Raw genomic sequence first — 19148 nt, forward strand, 5'->3', positions numbered from 1 at the left:
AAAATGGGTTCATACAACCCTGGCACCACGCACCACGGATGCAGAGCCCCTCGCAGCACATGCCATTAACATACAGCCCCTGGCAGCACACACCACGAATGCACAGCCCCTGGCAGCACACACCATGAATGCACAGCCCGTGGAAGCACAGACATACATCCCCTGGCACCACACACCGTGGGTGTAGAGCCCACAGCACAAGGCACTATATTAGGGGTGTGCATAGCTCCTAACACAAAACTCGGTGGACTTGAAGCCCCTGGCACCACACCCTGTGGACATCAACCATTCCGTGCAGATCACAAATGTCCCTTGCCCAGCAGGAGCTCAGCAGGAGCAGCCAAAGTCTGATTGCCCAGGACCTGGCCAGTGGTGCCAGGGCCAAGCCAGGGGATTTCTTGTGCTCCGGACGGATATTTTGAATGCAGCCCCATTGTTCTGGACCAAGGGACAAAACCCTCCTGCATGGCAGCCATGGCCCGGCTCCAGCATGGGGGCTGTTGCCACCCCCTGGGCAGTCAAGCAAGGAAGGTTTTTGTCACGGGCACCTTTTCTTCCCATCCCCAAGGCGCCATGGTGGCGCAGACAGCAGCCCTGGAGAGGAAATCCAAGTGATAAAACTCCACAGGAATTGGGCAAGCTGGAGTGCCTGCCTTCCTCCTGTGCCCATCCCTGACTGGACCTGTGTGCTGGCACTGGGAATGGGATGTGGGAAGAGTTAAACCCAGTTTCACCCTGCCCATGGGTGATGGCATGAGGTCCTGGAGTCCCATGATGACAAGAGACTCACAAACGTCAAGTTTGGGGTTTGGGGTTGGATTTTTGCGTTGGATATTTTCCTATTTTCCACAAATGAAAAATCTTTCAACACACAAGTTATGAGGGAAAAGCTAAGAGCAGGACTAGGGAAGGGCAGACAAAAAAGGGCTGAGTGGTTATAATGGCAGCAACTTGTGAGGCTTGTGTGTCCCAGAGAGCTCAGAGCTCAGGAGCTGCCGGGATCAGACAGACTCACAGGCACGCATGCACGTGGCACGGCCAGCTAACCTCCATTTCTGTGGGACACCAGGTGGAAAATGGGAGCTGAAGTCTATTTTGGGACAGGACTGATCTCTTTCTCCCCTGAGCTCGGCCCTGCTTTCAGAGCTGACTCCCTGAACACGGGACCTGCAGGATCTGGGGCTGCAGCACCTGGTCCAGGGCTCAGTGCAGGAGACGCTGCGAGTGGATGGCCGGGGGGTGTCCCTTTTCATCTCCGGAGAGGGGTTTTCTTCTCCGGCCCCTTGTCCCCTCCACGTGATGGTTGCTCATCCCGGCTCCCAAGGTGCCCTGCCAGCCCGCAGCGAGCTGGAGGAGGGGGAAGCAGAGCGGTGGCTTTCCAGGGATGCTCAGCTGCAGAATGAGTCAGCAGCCGCCGGCACAGCCTGGCCCCGCTCCAGCCCCATCCCCACCGGCAAAGGGCTCCGGACACGCCGCACGGACACGGACCCGCGGCCCCGGTTCGCACGTGGCGGCGCCGTGTCCGTGTCCCCCGGAGCCGCAAACTGCCGCTGCGTCCAGGAGCCGTCCCCCGGCCCGGGCGGGTGGGATGCGGCCAGCGGAGTGGGATGTTGGGGGAGCGGGGCCGTGCCAGGCACATGCCAGCTCAGGGATGCGCGGGGAACGCCCGGCAGCCTCCTGGCAGCGGCTGCTGGCACAGCTTAAAAGGCCGGAAGCGGGCGGGGAGATGGGGGGGTCCCTCCAGCTGCCAGAACCCCTCGCCCCCCTCCCCCAACAGGGAGAAAGGGACGCCTTGTCGCAGGCGGGTCCGGGAGAGCACAGGGAGGGTCCCTGGGGACATTCAGTCCCGCTGAAGGGGAAGGGCGGGGGCAGACCCCGCAGGAGCCGCCAGGGGCACATAAGCACGTGTACCCCGGGGTAAGTGTGTCACACGCACACGTGAAAGGTTTGCACACCCATCTCCGCCTTCCCCAGCTCTGCGGCTCTGCTGGGGAAACTGAGGCACGAGGTGGAACAGTAATATCGAGGATGGGGGTCCCAGCTGGGTCCCAGCCCCGCTGCCGCTCACCAGCGAACTCGCATCTCCCCCCTCCCAGCGCAAAATCACCCCAACTCCCAGTTTCCCCCGTCTAAAGCCATCGCCAGAAAAGCAGCCCTAAAATATCACCCTCTCCCTGCCATGCCTGAGCCCAGAAGCTGGAAAAGGCTCCAGGCTGGGGCAGAGGGAGATTTCTCCCACCATCCAGACGGCCAAAAGGAAGAGCAACAGGTTCTGGGTTGGGCTGAGATAGGAGAAGTCGGCGTGACAGGAGCAGCGGTCCCTGGCAGGGCTGCTCAAGGGCAGCCCCTTCATCCTGGGGACAGAATGCTCCAGCTCCGGGAGGGGACTGCAGTAAAATTCCCTCTCCTCGAGACACCCCACCGTGGATCTGAGGTTCACACTGGGGCTGAGGGGTTGGAAAAAGCCACGAAAATCCTGAAAATTTTTTCCTGACCCCTCCTGCCGCCCCCCCTACCAGCAGAGGATGGGGACAGAGCTAAGAGAGCTGGGGGAGGACAAGGAGAGCTATCCCAAACCTTGGACTCGGCCCCAGGCCCCCTGCGAGCGGGCAGCTTTGCCCCTGAGCCCAGCCCATCCCTACGGGGAGCAGCGACACGACCGGACAGAAGTGGGGGGAGCCGGATCACTGCCCAGCTCCGTGCCTCAGTTTCCCTTTCCACTGCTACCCTAACTGCCGGCCTCCTTGGGGCAAGAACCCGGCCAGAGACTCTGCAGACAGACCAGGAGGACCCCCCCTGACGGAACACAGCAGCCCAACCTGCATCCCTGGCCCCTCTCCCCAGACGAGGGTCCTGTGGGAGCAGCTGCTGAAACAGCCCGGAAAATGTCCCTTCTCCCCAACCTCTCCAAGCCCCGCTGCTGGAGGGGCTGCGGGACGGGCTGGGCTCCAGGCTGCAGCAGCCGGGAGGCACCAAAGTCCTTTCTCCTTCCAACTTCGCCCCCCAGCCCCCGCTCTGCCTCCGGCGCTGCGGAGCCGCCACAAGCTGCTCCCTTTAGAAGAAACTTGCAGGGCGATGCTGCGCTCCGGAGGCTCGGCGGCAAGGACAAACCTCCGCGAAGCGGCACCCTGGGGTCCCGCAGCTCCGAGCATCCCCCGCTGCAGAGCAGGAGGATGCCCTGTGCCCCCCGCACCTGCATCCCGAGGGGAAAAGCATCAGGAAAACCTTTCGGCAATCCCCACGCCGCCTCAAGTCTCGTCTCACTTTTCTGCCCGTGCGGAGGTGAAAGGCGATAGTGAAATGAAAAGCGCAGTACGGCAGCGCCACGGGGACACCGCAGCGCCCGGGGCACCGCCGGCCCCACGCGCTCCGCGCACCCCACCTGGCTCCGTGCGTGGAGGGGTCCCCTCTGTGCAGCGGGGGAAGGGCAGCGCGGGCCGAGGGTCCCCTGGGCCGGGGGCCCGGCGTGGGGCTGAGCTGCGGCTCCTCCGGGGCAGCGCGGGCAGCGGGCGGCAGCAGGTTGGCAGGACGGCTGGGAAGGAACTGCACCAGGCATAAGTGCAGGCACCGAGAAAAGAGGCTTCTCTGTGTGTCCGTGTCCTCCACTCTTCTTTTTTTTTCTTTCTTTTTTTTTTTTTTTTCTTTCTCCCTTCCCCTTTCCCTCCTCCTTTTATATTTATTCCTTCCCCTAATTAAGAAGAAAAAAAAAAAAAGATATTACCGTGTTGGCAGGCTCCTTGTCCCTCCCCGTCCCTCCCTCCTGGCAGCTGGCAAACCCCGCACGAGAGGAGGATGCTCAGCCCGGGCACGGTGTTAACCCAATGCAGCAGAAGTGGGGGAGCAGCTGACGCCGGCTGCCCTGGACCCCGCCAAAGAATGGGGTGATCTGCCCACCACAGCCCCCGCCACGGCATGGGAATGCCCTTGGAATGGTGATTCCTCGTATTTGGCAGCTTCAGCTGCACGGGGAGGGGGCCCCGGGCGGGGGGGGCCGGTGGCCAGCAGAGACTTTGTCATGCAAAAGCCCCTTCGCTGCGAGGCCGAGGTGGGTGGAGGCACCGCCCGGCGGCTGAAGGAAGCCAGGGGCTTTGCCAGCCCCGAAAAGGTGGTGGGAGCAGCCAGACGCCACCTCCCAGCACAGCACTCACAGCCAAGTTTGGTCCGACAGAGAGATGCCGTGCCTCAGTTTACCCACCTGCATCTGCGTCAGGGCCGGGATTAACCATGCATCTTTAGGCTGGAATGCTTTTTCCTGGAGGAATATGTTGGGACCTGGGCACTCGGTGAGGTCTGGGGGGCAACTGGGACGCCTCATTTGGAGACTCAAGCCCCTTGGCAGAACAGCAGCATCCAGGAGCTGGGATCGGGGATGTTTTTTAACCAGATCTCGCTTAAACTTTCCCTGGCACGGAGCATTCCCTGCCCGGGGGGGCGGCGCGGAGCCTGCCAGGGAATTGCTCGGGTGAGTTTGCAGAAAGCCGCAGCTCCTGAGCAGAATTAATCATTTGTGGCCCTGGGAATTAATTGCAGGCGGCAGAGCCCGTCTCAGTAGCAGAGCGGTTTGGGGGGGTGAGTGTCCAGCGGGTGATGCTCGGTCGGTGGGACACATACACCCCAGTGCTCTGCCTGGGACAGGCACCGCCCCAGCCTCTGCCCCCTAAACCCAGCCCATGAGGCCACATCTTGCACCCAGAGGGGAAATCCATGCAAAAAGAAAATGCACTTTGTGGAAAAGGGCTCCCGGCTGGGGGAACCGCGAAGTGCCTGCTCAGCAAGGAGCATCCCCCATCGTAATTGGGAACAAATGTTCCGGCAAGCCTGGGGTTTCCTTGCTGGCTCGGAGGGAATTTTCCAGGGCTGCTGCTCTGCCAGCTCCTTCCCAGGGCAGCTCCTGGTCCTTGCTGGCTCTTGGCATCCATGGGGCAAAGTCCTTGGGACATCTGGCTCCTGGAAGGGGCAGGAAAAAAGGCAGAGAAGCAAGGCAGGATCCGGGCACAGCCCTTGTTAGACAGCAGAGAGCCCCCAGCCCTGCTTGCAGCTCCAGAGATGCTGGAGCTCAGCCCTTCCCTTTTGCCCAGCCCCAGCAGCCAAGGGCATGGAAAGGGGTCTGGTCCCACAGGGACCCCAAACAACCACAGCCCCCAGCTCCAGCTGTGTTCAGGCTGGAAGGGCCCCAGAGCCCAGCTGTGTTTCCTCCTCCTTCTCCTCCCCCTCCTCATCCAGCCCTGCTCAAAGTCACGTACCAGGCGGTGCCATGCACCCCGTGCCAAGCACGTGCCAGCTCCCACCCTGGGGCTGGGGGCCTGGGGCACCCTCAAACTGCCACCCCCACAAACCTCTGCCACTGCTTGGGCCACCCTGAGCACCCCACAGGGACGGGGGCACAGACATCCCATCCCCAGGGGGTCCTAACCCTGAGAACCCCTCAGAGGGGCCATCCCAGGGAGGCCTGACCCCAGGTACTTCTCAGAGGCACAGACATCTCGTTCCCAGGGAGGTCTGACCTCAAGAATTCCCCAGGGACACAGACATCCCATTCCCAGGGGATTCTGACCCCAAGCATTCCCCAGAGGTCCAGACATCTACTTCCTGAGAGGCTTCTGACCCTGAGCATCCCCCAGTGACACAGATGTGCCCATCCTAGGGCGTCCTGAACTCAAGCATCCTCCAGGGACATGGACATCCCCCTCCTGAGAGAGTCCTGACCCCAGACATCCCCCAGGAACACAGATGTCCCCATCCTAAGTCACTGACAACCCCAAGCACACTACGGAAGGAAGGGAGACGTACATCTGTACACTCCAGGGTGCCCTCCAGCTCTGCCCCCTGGAGCACTCAGGCAGGGAAGCACTGGGACTCCTCAATTACCCCTGGGCATCCTGAGTCCTCCCTGGGCTGCAAGATTTGGACCGTCCTGCTGAGCCCTGCTGTTGGCTGAAAGAGAGGAGAGCAGGTACAATGGGGAACCCCAAAAGGCAGGAGGAGGAAGAGAGGGACAAGGCCAGGGAGGAAGGAAATGCTCACCCCCAGGGCACCTCTCAGTGTAGCCATTAGCACTGGGGGTCTTTTTGCAGCAGCCATCAGTTTTGAGGGCACCTGGACACCCCAGGGGCACCCAAGAGGAGGTGGAAAGGAGGAAAGTGGGGGCAGCCAGGCAGCAGGAAAGGCCAGCTTTGGAGCAGATGTGCTGTGGAAATCGGAAGGAGGAGTATAAAGACATGCAGCAGGGCTTCATCACCCCAGTGTCTAGGGCTCTGGGGACCGCAGATCAATTATTCAACCTCAGCACTCCCTATGCTCCTTAATGGCATTTCAGTCTTGGCTGTGAGAGGCAAACCAGAGCCAGGCCAAGGAGCCAGACAGGATGTCTGGCCGGAGATGAGCCGGAAAGATGATGCCTTTGGGGACCCCCGAGCCGGGTTATCCTCCCTGCCGTCCCCCCATCCAGGCACCAGGGAAAAAGCCCATCCCTCCGAGGCGCTGCTCCTGCCCCATATGGGGGGCGTGAGACCCCCACCAGCTCCCGAATGGTGCGAGGCTGGAAGAAGCTCGGGGACGGCTCTGGGTGGCCTTTGCCAGCAGAGGGGACTGTTGCTTGTCTTTCCAGGACGGCTCGCCTAGAGTCCGTCCCGTGGGACAGCTCGAGAGGAGACATTCTTGTCCTCCTTGCCCTGGTGAGGACATAGCAGGGACCCTCCCGTGGGAAAAAAAACACCGTCTCCTGGGAGAAAACTCTGGCAAGAAGTCTCTCCCCGAGTGACATTTTCCTGCTCCTTTTGTTCACAGAAACCTCCCGAGTTTGAATTTTTGAATCTCCGCCCCTTGCCGGCGCACTGCCCTTCCCCCAGATAAGTCATTTGGGGTAAATAAAAAGAGAAAAATCAAAAATGCTAATCCCCAAATGCTCCCCGTGAAGCGATTCCTATCTCGACCGTGACTGCTTGACTGCGCGGCTGAAAACTCTGACGGAAACCAAACGCGGAGCCGCCGCCGCTTGCCAAGTTTCAGAGGCTGCCGGAGGAGCAGCTCCCGTTGGGCTCCCGCTCAGCACATCCCGCCACGGACATCTGGAAAGAGGAAAGTTTGCAGCTGGACACAGCTGGATGCGGCGCCCCTGGGAGGCACTGACTGGGATGACGTGCTGTGCTGCCCGAGGCACTTCTCCCTCTGCAGAGGGATTTCCCTACGGCTGGATGCAGGACATCGGACCTGTCGTGGCTTGTGCTGAGCCCAGAACGGCCCCTGGCATCAAGAGGCACCGATATCCTCGGTGTAGCCGTCACCTCGCCAGGGCTGTGAGACCCTCGGTGGGCTCCTTTGGGGCTGCCTTGCCCCGAGGTTCCGGAGCAGCACGGGGCTGACAAGGCACCACCCAGGGATGCTGCAGCCAACCCTCAGGATGGGCATGTGCCAACTGCCCTTGGACATCTCCCAAGCTCCAGCTCCCTGGCATGGCCCTTAGGCTTTAGGGAGGGCATTTCCAGCCGAGCCACACCGGGAGAGGATCCAAGCCCTCAGCTCACCCTTCCAAAGTGGGAAGCAGCACCTTGCTCTTCCGCAGGGCTGGGAGATGAGAGTTCAGCGTCGAGCCCACTTGGGCTGCAGTCGGCTCGGCTGTGCAAGGGTTAAAGCCGGCTGCTCGTCCGGGTCTCGGGGGCCTCCCACTCGCCATCGCAGAGTATGAATAGCTGCACTCCCCTCTGCTCCCAGCCACTCGCTTCCCTCCCCGCCTTCCCACTCTGCCTCGGCGTTCTTCTCCTCGGCATCCTCCTCCCCCGGCGTCTTCCTCTGGCGGTGCCGGCTCCAGAGCCCCGGCATCCTCCGGCAGCGCCCATGCTCAGCACGGAAAGTTTCACAGGGGCGAGAGCCCTGGGAGAGGAATCTCTGCAGATGTGGGACCTCAACAAGCGGCTGGAGGCGTACCTGGCCCGCGTGAAGTTTCTGGAGGAGGAGAACGAGGTGCTTCGAGCTGAAATCCAGAGCACCAAGAGCAGCCCGGCCGGGGACTCGTGGCGGGTGAAGTACGAGGAGGAGCTGCGAGCCCTGCGGGATGCGCTGGATCACGCCTTCAGGGAGAAGTGCATGGCCGAGCTGGCCAGGGACAATCTCTATGAGGAGGTCCAGCAGGTGAAAAGCAGGTGCCAGAAGGAGCAGGCAGCCCGAGAAGAAGCTAAGAAGCAGCTGTCCTTGAGCAGGAAAGAGCTGGAGGAGGAGAAGAGAGCGCAGATCTGGCTGAAGGAAAGAGCTGTGCAGCTGAAGAAGGAGGTGGAAGTCTTGCTGGAGGTGCACGAGGAGGAGAAAGCGGGGCTGGACCAGGAGATCGCAAGTTTCTCCCACAGCCTGGAGAGCTTTCGCTGTGCACCAGTGGCCTTCCAGCCAGTGGAGGTGGAGGACTACTCCAAGAGGCTCTCGGAGATCTGGAAAGGGGCAGTGGAGACCTACAAGACAGAGGTGTCACAGCTGGAGGGCTCCCTCTGCCAGGCCAAGGAGAACCTGTGGAAGGCGGTGGAGGACAACCAGCAGAGCCAGATGCAGCTGCAGCACCTGGAGAAGGACCTGGCAGGGCTCAAAGCACGGAAGGAGATGCTGGAGGAGAGCCTGGCCCAGCAGTGGCAGGAGCAGCGCGGGGAGGCAGAAAAGTTCCAGGCGAGTGAAGGCAGCAGGAAGGAGCTGGGTCCCTGGGGAGCGGGAGACCAGGGGCTCAGGGTGCCTGGGTGGGTGCTCAGAGCACATCCCTGAGCAAAGGGGTGGGAGAGGTGGACGGGAGGCAGCAAAACAGAGGGAAAAAACCGCAGGGAAGGGATGGACAGTCGCCCCGGATGAGCTGCAGATGAAGCTGGGGAGGGAGAGAGAGAGGAAGAGGAAAGCAGCTTGGGGACATCTCTGTCCCCAGCACAACAGAGACCCGGGGCCACCCATTGCACCTCTCAGCACCCAGACACCGGCTCCTCCTCCAGCACCCTGCCCGGGACCGCTGCTCCGTGTCCTGCTGGGCTCCAGGGTCAGGATCCCGGGATAACGACAGCCGCTGCCCCGGGGCGGGGTGCAGGCACCGGGGGGGCTGTGGGCACGATCAACTCCCACCGACTTCGGTGCAGCTGCGATCCAACAGCTGCAAAAGTGATTCAGCAGAGGGAGGTGGAGGCGGGGTGGGCTGGAAATACCGGGAACGGAGGGAGCATTGCCCGGGGAAGGGTCCCCCTTTGTTCCGGTCCTGGGACCAGCCGTGGGTGTCCTGGGGCAGAGGGTGCCGCCGTCTCGGCTGCTCGCCTGAAAGTTATTTCTTTCCCACGCTGGCGTCCCTCAGCCCTGAATCACCCCTGCCTTTCCTCCCACTTCCAGCAGCCGTCTCCCCATCGCCTTTCAGCCCCGCTCATCTCCTTGCCCCAGCCTCAGCCCCGCGTGCTGAAATGAGCGCACGGGCTCCTGCCCCTGAGCATCCTGAGGGATGAGCCGAGCCACCCGCCCCGTGGCAGGTCCGCAGGGCCCGGCAGGGCTCAGGCAGGGCTGAGGTGCCCCTGACCCCTCTGTGCTACCCGCAGCTGGCGATGGAGGCCCTGGAGCAGGAGCAGCAGAGCCTGCGGGTGCAGATCGCCCGGGTGCTGGAGGACAGGCAGCAGCTCATGCACCTCAAGATGTCCCTCAGCCTGGAAGTGGCGACCTACAGGTGAGGTTCTCGGTGGGAACGGAGCCGGGGTGTGCAGGGATCTGGGGCCGAGCCTGGCACCGCGGCAGGCACAGGTGGGGCTGGCACAGGCTGGTCAGGCACAAGGGGGTCTCGGGCACTAGGGGGGTCTCGGTAGGGGCAGCCCTGTGCCCCTTCCGCAGCCCTTCCAGATGGCCCCACACAAAGGCCGCCTGCCAGGGACCGGGGGGACAATTAGCATGAGAATAGGGTCTGTCCCAGCGCGGGCGAGGGGCCTCCCCGGCAGAGCATGATGTCACCCTGCGCAGACACTAATCCCGGCCTCGGGGGGATGGGAGCGGACACAGGAGCAAGGGGGGCTTCTTCGGCCCACCCGTTCCCTCACTGAGCCGTGACAGAGCACGACCATCCCTAACCACTCCGTGCCTCAGTTTACCTGCCCTGCCACTGCCGCAGCCCGGCGGGGTGAGCACAGGGAGCACCCAGCGCCCTGTACCACCCACTTCCCGTGCTCCTCTCCTCCTCCAGGACGCTGCTGGAAGCAGAGAGCACCCGCCTGCAGATGCCAGCTGGGGAATTCCGGTTGGCCAACGGTGTGCGAGGTAAGGGACCCCCGGCAGCAGCCTGGCACCGCCACCGCATCACCCTGGGAGGGGTCGGGGAATGAGGCTGGATTTAGACACATTTTCCTGCCTTTTCCTGGCAGCGGTTGCCCGGCGGCGATAGGAAGGTGCTAACAGCAGCCGGGGGCTCTTGGCACGGGGCTTGCAGCCCAGATAAGGCTTATCTGCTCCTTTGCCTCTTTTTTAATTCCCTGCCTTTCATGGGAAGGGCAGGAACGGAACGGATCTGCCCAGCAGGACGGCAGGCTGTGGTCACAAGCTGAGCATTTCCTTTTCCCTCAAAACAAAAAACCAAAAAAACCAAGGAAAGCTTGTCACCTGCACACTTTCCCCAGCTGCAGGACTTGACCGTGGCTGCAGCTGGCCAGAGCATTGTCCCGGCCTGCTGCTGAATCCCCTGGGACCAGCAGCATCCGCTGCACTCAAGAGAGAGGAATTTCCCACTTTCCAAGAAGGAGCTGTTTAAAAATAGGAGAGGGGGCAGCGAGAGGCAGCCAGGAGGCAGGGGAGGGCTGGGAGAGCCATGGAGCGGCTTCTTGCCCGCTCACGGCTCCACCTCACTCTTTGCAGATCTCAAACTGGAGGTGAGCAGCAGCAGCAGCAGCAAACTGGTACCAGCGAGTCCTGAGATCAGGCGGCTGCTGCCCCGAGACCAGTGCACCAGCCCCTCCATCTTCCCCAGGGCTGAGGGGAGGGGGCAGCTAGCAAAACCCCAAAGAGACACCCTGACAGCCAAAAGCCAGAGCCCCAGTGCCAGGGAGCTCCAGAAAATCAGCTCAGTCCTCCATGGCACCTCACTGCCGGTTCCCGGCAGGGCTGGGGAGCTGGAAGCCCCTGTCCGTCCCACATTCAGCCCCACACAGGCAGGCAAAGCTCCCTCTCCTCTCTCCCCGGAGCCCTCCAGCCCCTCCCTGCCAGAGCAGGAGAGCTCTGGGACAGAGGGTCCTGCCTGGCCAGGGGGAGACAGGGCAGTGACGAGCCAAGGGACAGAGTGTCCTCTGTCCAGAGCCACGGAGGACACTCCCAGTGACAGCGTGCAGCCCCTCGGAGCAGCCCCCACCCTCAGGCTGCAGTATCCAGCACAACTGGTCAGCGAGGCACTGGAGGACGCGCTCAAGGCAATGGAAGGTGATGCTCAGCCCAAAGAAGAGCCCACGCTCAGCGCCACATGGGCCCCCCGGGATGCCTGTGTCCCCAGCCCCATTTTCCCCACAGAGGCTTGTGGAGAGGCTGTGTCCGAGGGGCCTGGGGAAGAGCAAGAGCCCTCTGAGGGCTCTGAGGATGGTGTCGGCCCTGAGGCAGAGGAGAGGCTTGGGGAGGTCATGCTCCAGGGACTGGGTGTGGAGAGCAGCATCCTGCAGGACAGAGCCGTGTTCCCACCGGGCATGGCTGCTTCCCTGAGTGCCTCAGGGAGCCAGGAGGATCTGGGAACGTGGGAGGAGGAGGAGGAGGAGATACCTGCTGTGCTGAGCCCAAGGGATCCAGGAGTGGAGGCCCAGGAAGGGGACAGGGGTCTCCCTGGACAGACAGTGACCAGCTGGGAAAAGCCAGAGCAAGAGGAGGACAGGGCAGAGACCCCAAGCACAGAGCCATCACACCCCTCAGAGGATGAGGAGGAGAGGGGACCCTGCAGCCCCTGCAAGGAGAATGGAGATTTCCAGGAAGAAGGAACAGATGTGCAAGAAGAGGAGCGTCCACACGGAGTAGTGGAAGCTGCACATGCTGTCCTTGCAGAAAGCCACCTGGCTTTGCCCACAAAAGGTCACCTGGAAGAGGACTTTGTTGATGCAGAGCAGGAAAGGTCTGAGCAGCAGAAAATGCCCATGTGTGAGATGGATCTGGCTGCAGAGAAGGAAAGTGGACAGGAGCTGTGCCCAGAGCAGAAGGCCTCGAGTATCCATGAGGCCATCCCAGAAGAGGAGCCTTCATTAGCAGCTGAAGAAGATTCTGTAGGAGGGAAGGACACAGGCAGAGTGAAAGATGGTGAGGGAGAAAAGGGAGAGGCCAGCAGGGAGGTGCTGGGAGGAGAGGATCATGGGGTAGGAGAGGACCCTGAGGCAGGAGAAGACCCCACAGCAGGAGAGGACTCTGAGTCAGGAGAAGACCGTGGGGCACGAGAAGGCTCTGAGGCAGGAGAGCATCCTGGACCAAGAGAGGATCCCATGGCAGGAGAGGATCCCGAGGCAGGAGAGGCCGTGGGAGGTGACACCCTGGAGTGGGAGAGCAGAGCCCCAGAGGAGCCCGAGGACCTGCAGGAAAATGGCTCTGTGGAAGAGGAGGGGGAACAGGAGGAGCTGGAGCCACGAGAGGAGCCCTGGGGGCGGGGGGATGATGGCAATGGCCAAGAGCCCTATTCAGAGGACTGGGAGGTCACTGAGGGGGATTTGGGGCCAGAAGAGCCAGCCTGGGCAGATGACACCCAGAGCAGTGCAGGAGGGCAGAAAGGTGAGGAGACAGATGGCACATTGCCAGCAGAGCCGGAGGGAGCCCAGGAAGATGATGAAGAAGATACCAAGAGCCAGGAGATGAGCCAGCAGCAGGCACTGCCAGAGGCTGAGCCAGCACCAAAGCTGGCAAGGCTGGAGCAGCAGGGCACCATGGCAGAGCCTGAGCCAGCCCCTCCAGGTGCCCCTGAGCAAGGGGACACACAGGAGCTGGCCGAGGCTCCAGAGCAGCCATGGGAGGTGCAGGATGAGAACGCTGATGATGAGCTCAGCTCAGAGCTGGCGAAGCAGGAGAGCTCAGAGCTTGTGGCAATGAAGCAGGTGCCAGGTGACAGTGCAGAGAGTGGTGAGTGGGCATTGGAGGAGGTCCCCAGAGACCCAGAGCCCACAGCGGGCAGTGGCAGGAGGGTGGAGCTGGAGGACACACTGCCGGACAGCACACCCTTGCACCTCTATGAAGGGGAGCTGCTGGCTGTGGGTGCACCCAGCCCAAACCCTCCAGAGACCGAGGAGACCACGGAGACAGCGCCTGTGTCTGACACAGCTCAGGAGGGTGAAGGGGGGCTGGAAGGGAGCAACAAGCCACCAACTCCCACCATGCCAGAGAGCCCTGAAGAGGAGGCAGGGGCAGAGGTAGCTGCTGTGGCAGAGGGTGCTGAGGAGGAGGAAGGTTATTTCATGGTCTCCGCTCCCAACCAAGAGGTGTCCAGCTTGGAGGAAGCTGAGATCTCTGAGGACTTTGAAGAAATTAAAATTGAAGCAGCTGAAGGCAGCCAAGATGATCTGGGAGCTCCTGAAGAGACGTCTCCGGTGGCAGAGAACAAAGCGCACCTCGAGGTGCTTGTTGCGGAAGCAGATGGAGATACGGAGATGCCCACTGAAGAACCTGAGGTGCCAAAGGATGAGGACAACACTGGTGAGCTGGAGGAAGGCGCAGCTGGGCCTGAAGCAGACCCCAGCTGTCTCGGGGCCATGGGACCATTAGCAGGAGGTACCAATGATCCAGCCCAGGGAGCCACAGGCACTGGAGCATGGGAGGGACCAGAGCATTTGGAAGGTTTGGCTGCTGAATCGGATGAGGAGCTCCACAACACAACTGAGCTGGAGAGGCATGCCAGTGGAGCAACAACTGTCCCAGGCTGCAGCCTGGGGCTGGCAGGGCAGGAGGAGGAGGAGGAGGGGGCAGATGAGGATGAGCCCAGCATGGTTCTCCACGACACAGCCAAGGCCACCCCTCCAGCAGGGCTCCAGGCCCAGGCAGTGCCTGATGAAGCAGAGCAGCCACTGGAAGAGCAGCCAGTCATGGAGGAGGAAGCACTCAACAGTGACAGCCCTTCTTCACCCAGGAACGAGCAGCCCCCCGAGGCCAACCCCCCTCAGCCGGGCTCTGCGCTGGGGCAGGGAGGTTTTCCAGAGGTCGTTCCGGATATCCCTGACACAGATGTTCTCTCTGCAGAGGTGCCGGTGGATATCATGAAAGACTCGGATATTTTGGAAATAGTTGAGCAGGCCCTGGAATTCAACCAGGAGCTGATGGGGGTGAGGGTGGCAGAGGGTGGGCAGCAGGGTCCTGGAAGGACCGAGCTCCCCCAGGACGCAGGGGAAGACTCCTCACCTGCCTCATCCAGTGAGGAAGAGCCGACAGTGCAGGAGGCACCAGATGTGGGCCCAGAGATGGAGGGTCTGGTCCGGGCTGAGAACGGGCTGCACCGGGATGCCAGTCTGGAAGACCTGGCCGAATTCACTGAGGAGGTGCTGAACGGCATTGCCAGCACAGCACCAGCCCAGGAGCTCTCCACAGAGACCACAGACACCCCAGTGGTGATGCCACCGCAGGCCCCCACCCCTGGAGATGGCACTGCCACCAAGCTGGAGGATGCCACCCTGAGGGGGAAGCATGGTGGAGCCGACCCCAGCCCTGTGCCCCCTGCCCTGGGGGAGGACGTCCTGTGCCTCACACCCGACCAGCCGCCAGCATGTCAGCTGAGAGCTGAGCAGGAGCCCTGGTCCTCAGGGGATGAGTGACAACAGTCAGGGGGAACCTTCTGGTAGCCCCCTTCCTGCCAAAACCCAGTACCTCCACTTGTCCCACCCCCCTCCTAATGCTTCCCCACCTCCTTACGGTTTTTAACGTGTTTGTGTGGATTTTTTGCACCCCTTTTCAGAGTGAAAAACCACCAAGTTCCACCCTACAGCCCACCCAAATTCGCATGCTTGCTCTGGGACCCCTGCTTCGTTTTGAGCTTCCTCTGGGCGGGTTGCTGTGGGTGTATTTAATTTAAACTCTGTGTTTCCCCTTTCCCTGCAATCTTCCCCCTCCAACTCCCCCAATATTTGCCCCAGGATGCCCAGCTGGAGGCTAGGGACTCCCCCAAACTGCACCCTTGGACTCAGCCTTTTGGGGCTACATCACCCCAGTGTCTCCAGCCCCAACAATAGGGGCTGAGCCACGCTGGATGTATCCACTGCCTCGACATTAATTTAATAAAGCCTCATCCTCCCACTCAGGGCCCCGTCTCTCCTCACTCTGGGGGCAGGGGGCAGCAGCCCCGGCGAAGGGCTGAGGGGGAAGGGGAGGGCACTGTCTGGGGGAGGGCTGCAATTCCAGGCTGCATTTGCCTGGGAAAGTGCCCTTGTGGCCATCCATCAGCATGGGACCTGTGGAATGGTGCTCCCCCTTCTCTAAGACACATCCCTGGGGCTACGTGGCTCCAACCCCGGGGTGATGCTGGCCCAGCCCTGTGCTGATGCAGCCCGCCAGGGCAATGTCCCCAGGAGGATGCTCCCTCGGTCCCACGGTGCAGCCTCCTGGAGTTATGGATCCTGATGAGATGCTCCCCCACCCCCAAACCGATGCTGCCTCCCGAGGTGATGCTCCCCCATCCACGGAGCTTCGCAGATGCCGCTCAGGGCTCGCTGCCGGCCAGGAGTTTCCGCCTGGGATGGCGGCAGGAGGACACGGGATGCCAGCCCAGCCCACCCACTGCCCGTGCCAGCGCCCCGAGCCGGCAGCCAAGAGCACAAGGCGCTGCCCCTGCCCGATGTGGGCACGATGCCCGCGGAACAACCCGCAGATCCCGGACCTGGGAGCTGCCAGAACCCCGGCACCGCCCTGGGGACCCCCAAAGGGCCGTGGGCTTTACGGGGGCTGTGAGGAGCCGGCGGGGCTCAATCGCCCCGTTGTGCAGCCGGGCGTGGGGAGAGCCGCATAGATCAGCCTCCAGCTGAAGAATGGGCTCCTTTATGCCGAGCAAAGGGCTGAGTCACCCCGAGCGAGGGGATGCGCTGACTCGGGTGGCCATGGCATCCCTCGCACCCACGGATGTGTTGAGCATCGCTGCTCCAGTGCCCCGGCGCTTGTCCACACGCCCGATTTAGCTCGGTTATTCCCGCGCCAAGGGATGCTCAGAGCCAGGGACCGATAAGAACCCAACATTTCGCTGCCTTCCTCCCTGCGAAGCCCCCGGCCCCCTCCCCTGCCCTGAAGGCGACAGATTCCTTTTAAGGCGAAACTCCAACAGATCCTAACACTCGTATTAAAAAAATCCCTCCCTGATGAGTTTAATCAGGCGCCGAGTCTGCGTTCAATCAGCCCAACACACCTCGGAGTGCCTGGGCAGCATCAGCCCGGCAGCAGCTCCAGCAGCACCCCCTGAGCCCCCAGTGCCCCCCGAGAGGTCCCCGAAGCTGGGGGTCCCCGGGCCAGGAGAGGGGTGGAGGATGTCGAGGAGACGGTGATGGCTCGGGCGAGGCTTCGCCATGCGGGGGGGTGACATTCCTCCCGAAATTAATCCACATTCCAGCCAGTGCTGACAGAGTGATGAGGGGGGACAGATGGCAGGGGGAGGGGGAGCCCCTTCCTCCCCGCGAGGAGGAGGAGACGGAGGAGGAGGATGGGATGAAGTGCCAAAATCTGGGAGTCAGCCAGGGGGATGGGGGATTGCTGGGGCCTTTGGAGTCCACACTGGCTGCAGCCAGGAGAGTAAGCCCAGGTGATGCTCCTGTGGGTCCAGTGAGTGCCTGAAGGACTCAGCAGCAACAGGACAAGCGTCCCACCAGCACCAAGTGTGTCCTCAACAGGACCAAGAACGTCCCTGACAGGATTGAGTGTGTCCCAACAGGAGCAAGGGTGTCACTGAGGGGACCAAATGTGTCCCCAACACGACAGAGTGTGTCCCCAAAGGGACTGAGTGTGTCCCAACAAGATCAAACGTGTCGTTGATGGAATACAGCGTGTCCCCGACAGGATCAAGTGTGTCCCCAGTGGGGCTGAGTGTGTCCCCAGCAGATCTGAATGTGTCCCTGATGGGACCAATCATGTTCCCAGTGAGATGAAGGATGCCCCTCGTGGGACAAAGCGTGTCCTCAGCGGGATCAAGAGTGTTTCCAGTGGGACCTGGACTGTCCCTCGGCACTGTGTGACTACAACATGACCCTGAGGGGACCGAACGTGACCCTGAGGGGACCGAACGTGACCCTGGGAGGCACAAGGGTGCTTGGGTTACCCCATGACCACCCTGGCTGGGGCTGCAGCTTTGGACACGCACCGGGCACATCTCCCCTGACCCCAAATTCCATCAGACCCTACCAGAGTGTTCCAGGCCCCACAGGCAGCACCCGCTGTTCCACCTCCAGCTGAGAGCACGGAATGATTTTGGGGACCGTGCTGCTTTGGGGAGCTGAGAGGAGTGATGGAGGTGCCCTACACCCAAACCCTGCTCACACCCTGGGAGCACCAGGGGGGCACAGGAGTGTGCAAGGGGGGCAGGGGGTCCTGGAGGCTGCAGCTCTGGGAGAGCTGCCAATTATTGCCTGGGCTGGAGTTTTAGAGCCCCTGGAGTCCCTGGCAGCCTCCCGCAGCCTGGCCCCCCGCCAGCCAGGGCAGGGTTTTGTTTCCTTCCAGGCTGGCCGAGGGGAGTTTCAATGGAGCCCACACAAAAACTCCCTGTGGGGTGAGCCCGCGCCGGGACAGGGAGGGGGGATGAGGCAGGATGACCTCAGCGATGACTTCATTCTGCTCTCAGCTCCCAAAATTCATGGGAACCTTATAAGGAAAGGACTAAAAATACAGCATGAGGGGCGCGGGCTGCCCCGCTCCCCCTCCCCAAAATGAGCCCTTGGGGATGCTATGTGCAGGCGAGCAGGAGCCGCCCTGGGGCCACCAGAGCGCCGGGGCTGTTCCCAAGGGGCATGCACCTCGGGGACAATCGATAGGGACCCCAAAATCCCCACGGGTTTGGGGAGAGGCGGGCTAGTCTCCCACGGGAGAGCAGAGCAGGGATATGGGTGTCCCCCCGGGAGGCATCACCAGCCCCTGCCAGCACCGTCCCTTCCCGTGCCACCTCCAGGGACATGTCGGGAGGGAGAAGGTGGCTCGGTCACCCTCTCGCCCGCCCTTCACCCGGGTCAGACCCCGGGAATAACTCCTGCCGGCTAAAATCAGCTCTGGCCCGGCTTGGGGGGCTCGCCCAGCTGCTGGGTCGTGACCCCGCAGGAGCGGCCGTGGCCCAGCTCGGCGACAGCTGCTGGCATCCCGGGGCGGAGCGGATGCCTGAGGCCGAGCCCGGGGGCAACCCCGCCGAGAATGTGCGCCTGGGGCCGTCCGTCAGTGGCTGCGAGGATGGTGGCGTCCCGGCGCTGATGGATCCCTCTGGGACAATGCTCCCCCCCATCCCTGCGGTGATGCAGCCCCCCAATTCCTGGAGCGATTGATCCATTCCTAGGGTGATTGATCCCCCCGGGGCAGTGCTTTCTTATTCCTGGGGGCATAAATTTCCCCCGGGGCAATGTTCCCCCGTTCCCGGACTGATGATTCTCCCAGGAACAATGCTCCTTGATTCCTGGGGAGATGCTTCCCCGTTCCTGGGCTGATCGCCCCTCATCCCTTGAGCGATGTCCTGCTGGTCCCGGTGTCCCAGCCCATCCCCTGACCCTCATGCCTGCACCATTATCTCCCCCAAATAGCTGGGGGTGACAGGGAACGCTGTTCCCCGCAGACACCCGGCACCCCGAGAGCCCCAGCCCTTCCCTGGCCCCGGCAATCCCCACCTGGGATGTGGCACATGGACAGGAGCAGATGGGAAAGGGCTGGGAAAAGCCCTGGCTGGTTCACACACACACATGCCAGCATCGTGCCTCAGTTTCCCTTCTCATGGAGCCACAGGCAGGCAGGGCATGAGGCAGTGATGGGGAGAGGAAAAGCCCCCTCAGAGCACTCTGGGGACACCTATGTGCGACCCCCTGCACTGTGGGACATCAGGAATGGGCACAGCCGGTGCTGGAGGTGACTCAGCCATGGAAATGGCTTCAGCACAACTGGACACCAGTGCAGGTGGCACTGGGACAATGGGGCTGTGTTCCCTGCCCCGAGGGAGGCCAGACCCAACCTCTGTGGCTGAGCCCCCAGGATCCAGTCCCAGTGCCCACGGGAGGTTT

At 62.0% G+C, this 19148-nt stretch overlaps 2 protein-coding genes across 2 annotated transcripts in view; both read left to right on the plus strand.

The window, feature by feature from the left end:
* Positions 1-19148, plus strand: part of LOC136373022 (dnaJ homolog subfamily A member 1-like) — a 64017-nt gene that overhangs the window by 38069 nt on the left and 6800 nt on the right. The gene's annotated exons all lie outside the window — the stretch shown is intronic.
* Positions 7549-15216, plus strand: NES (nestin). Its single transcript, XM_066337989.1, has 4 exons — positions 7549-8646; positions 9543-9667; positions 10175-10248; positions 10840-15216. Exons 1-4 carry the CDS (start codon positions 7681-7683, stop codon positions 14736-14738), a joined length of 5064 nt encoding a protein of 1687 aa, XP_066194086.1. The 5' UTR covers positions 7549-7680; the 3' UTR covers positions 14739-15216.

Source organism: Sylvia atricapilla, chromosome 30, assembly GCF_009819655.1.
Source record: "Sylvia atricapilla isolate bSylAtr1 chromosome 30, bSylAtr1.pri, whole genome shotgun sequence".
Classification (NCBI taxonomy): Eukaryota; Metazoa; Chordata; class Aves; order Passeriformes; family Sylviidae; genus Sylvia; species Sylvia atricapilla.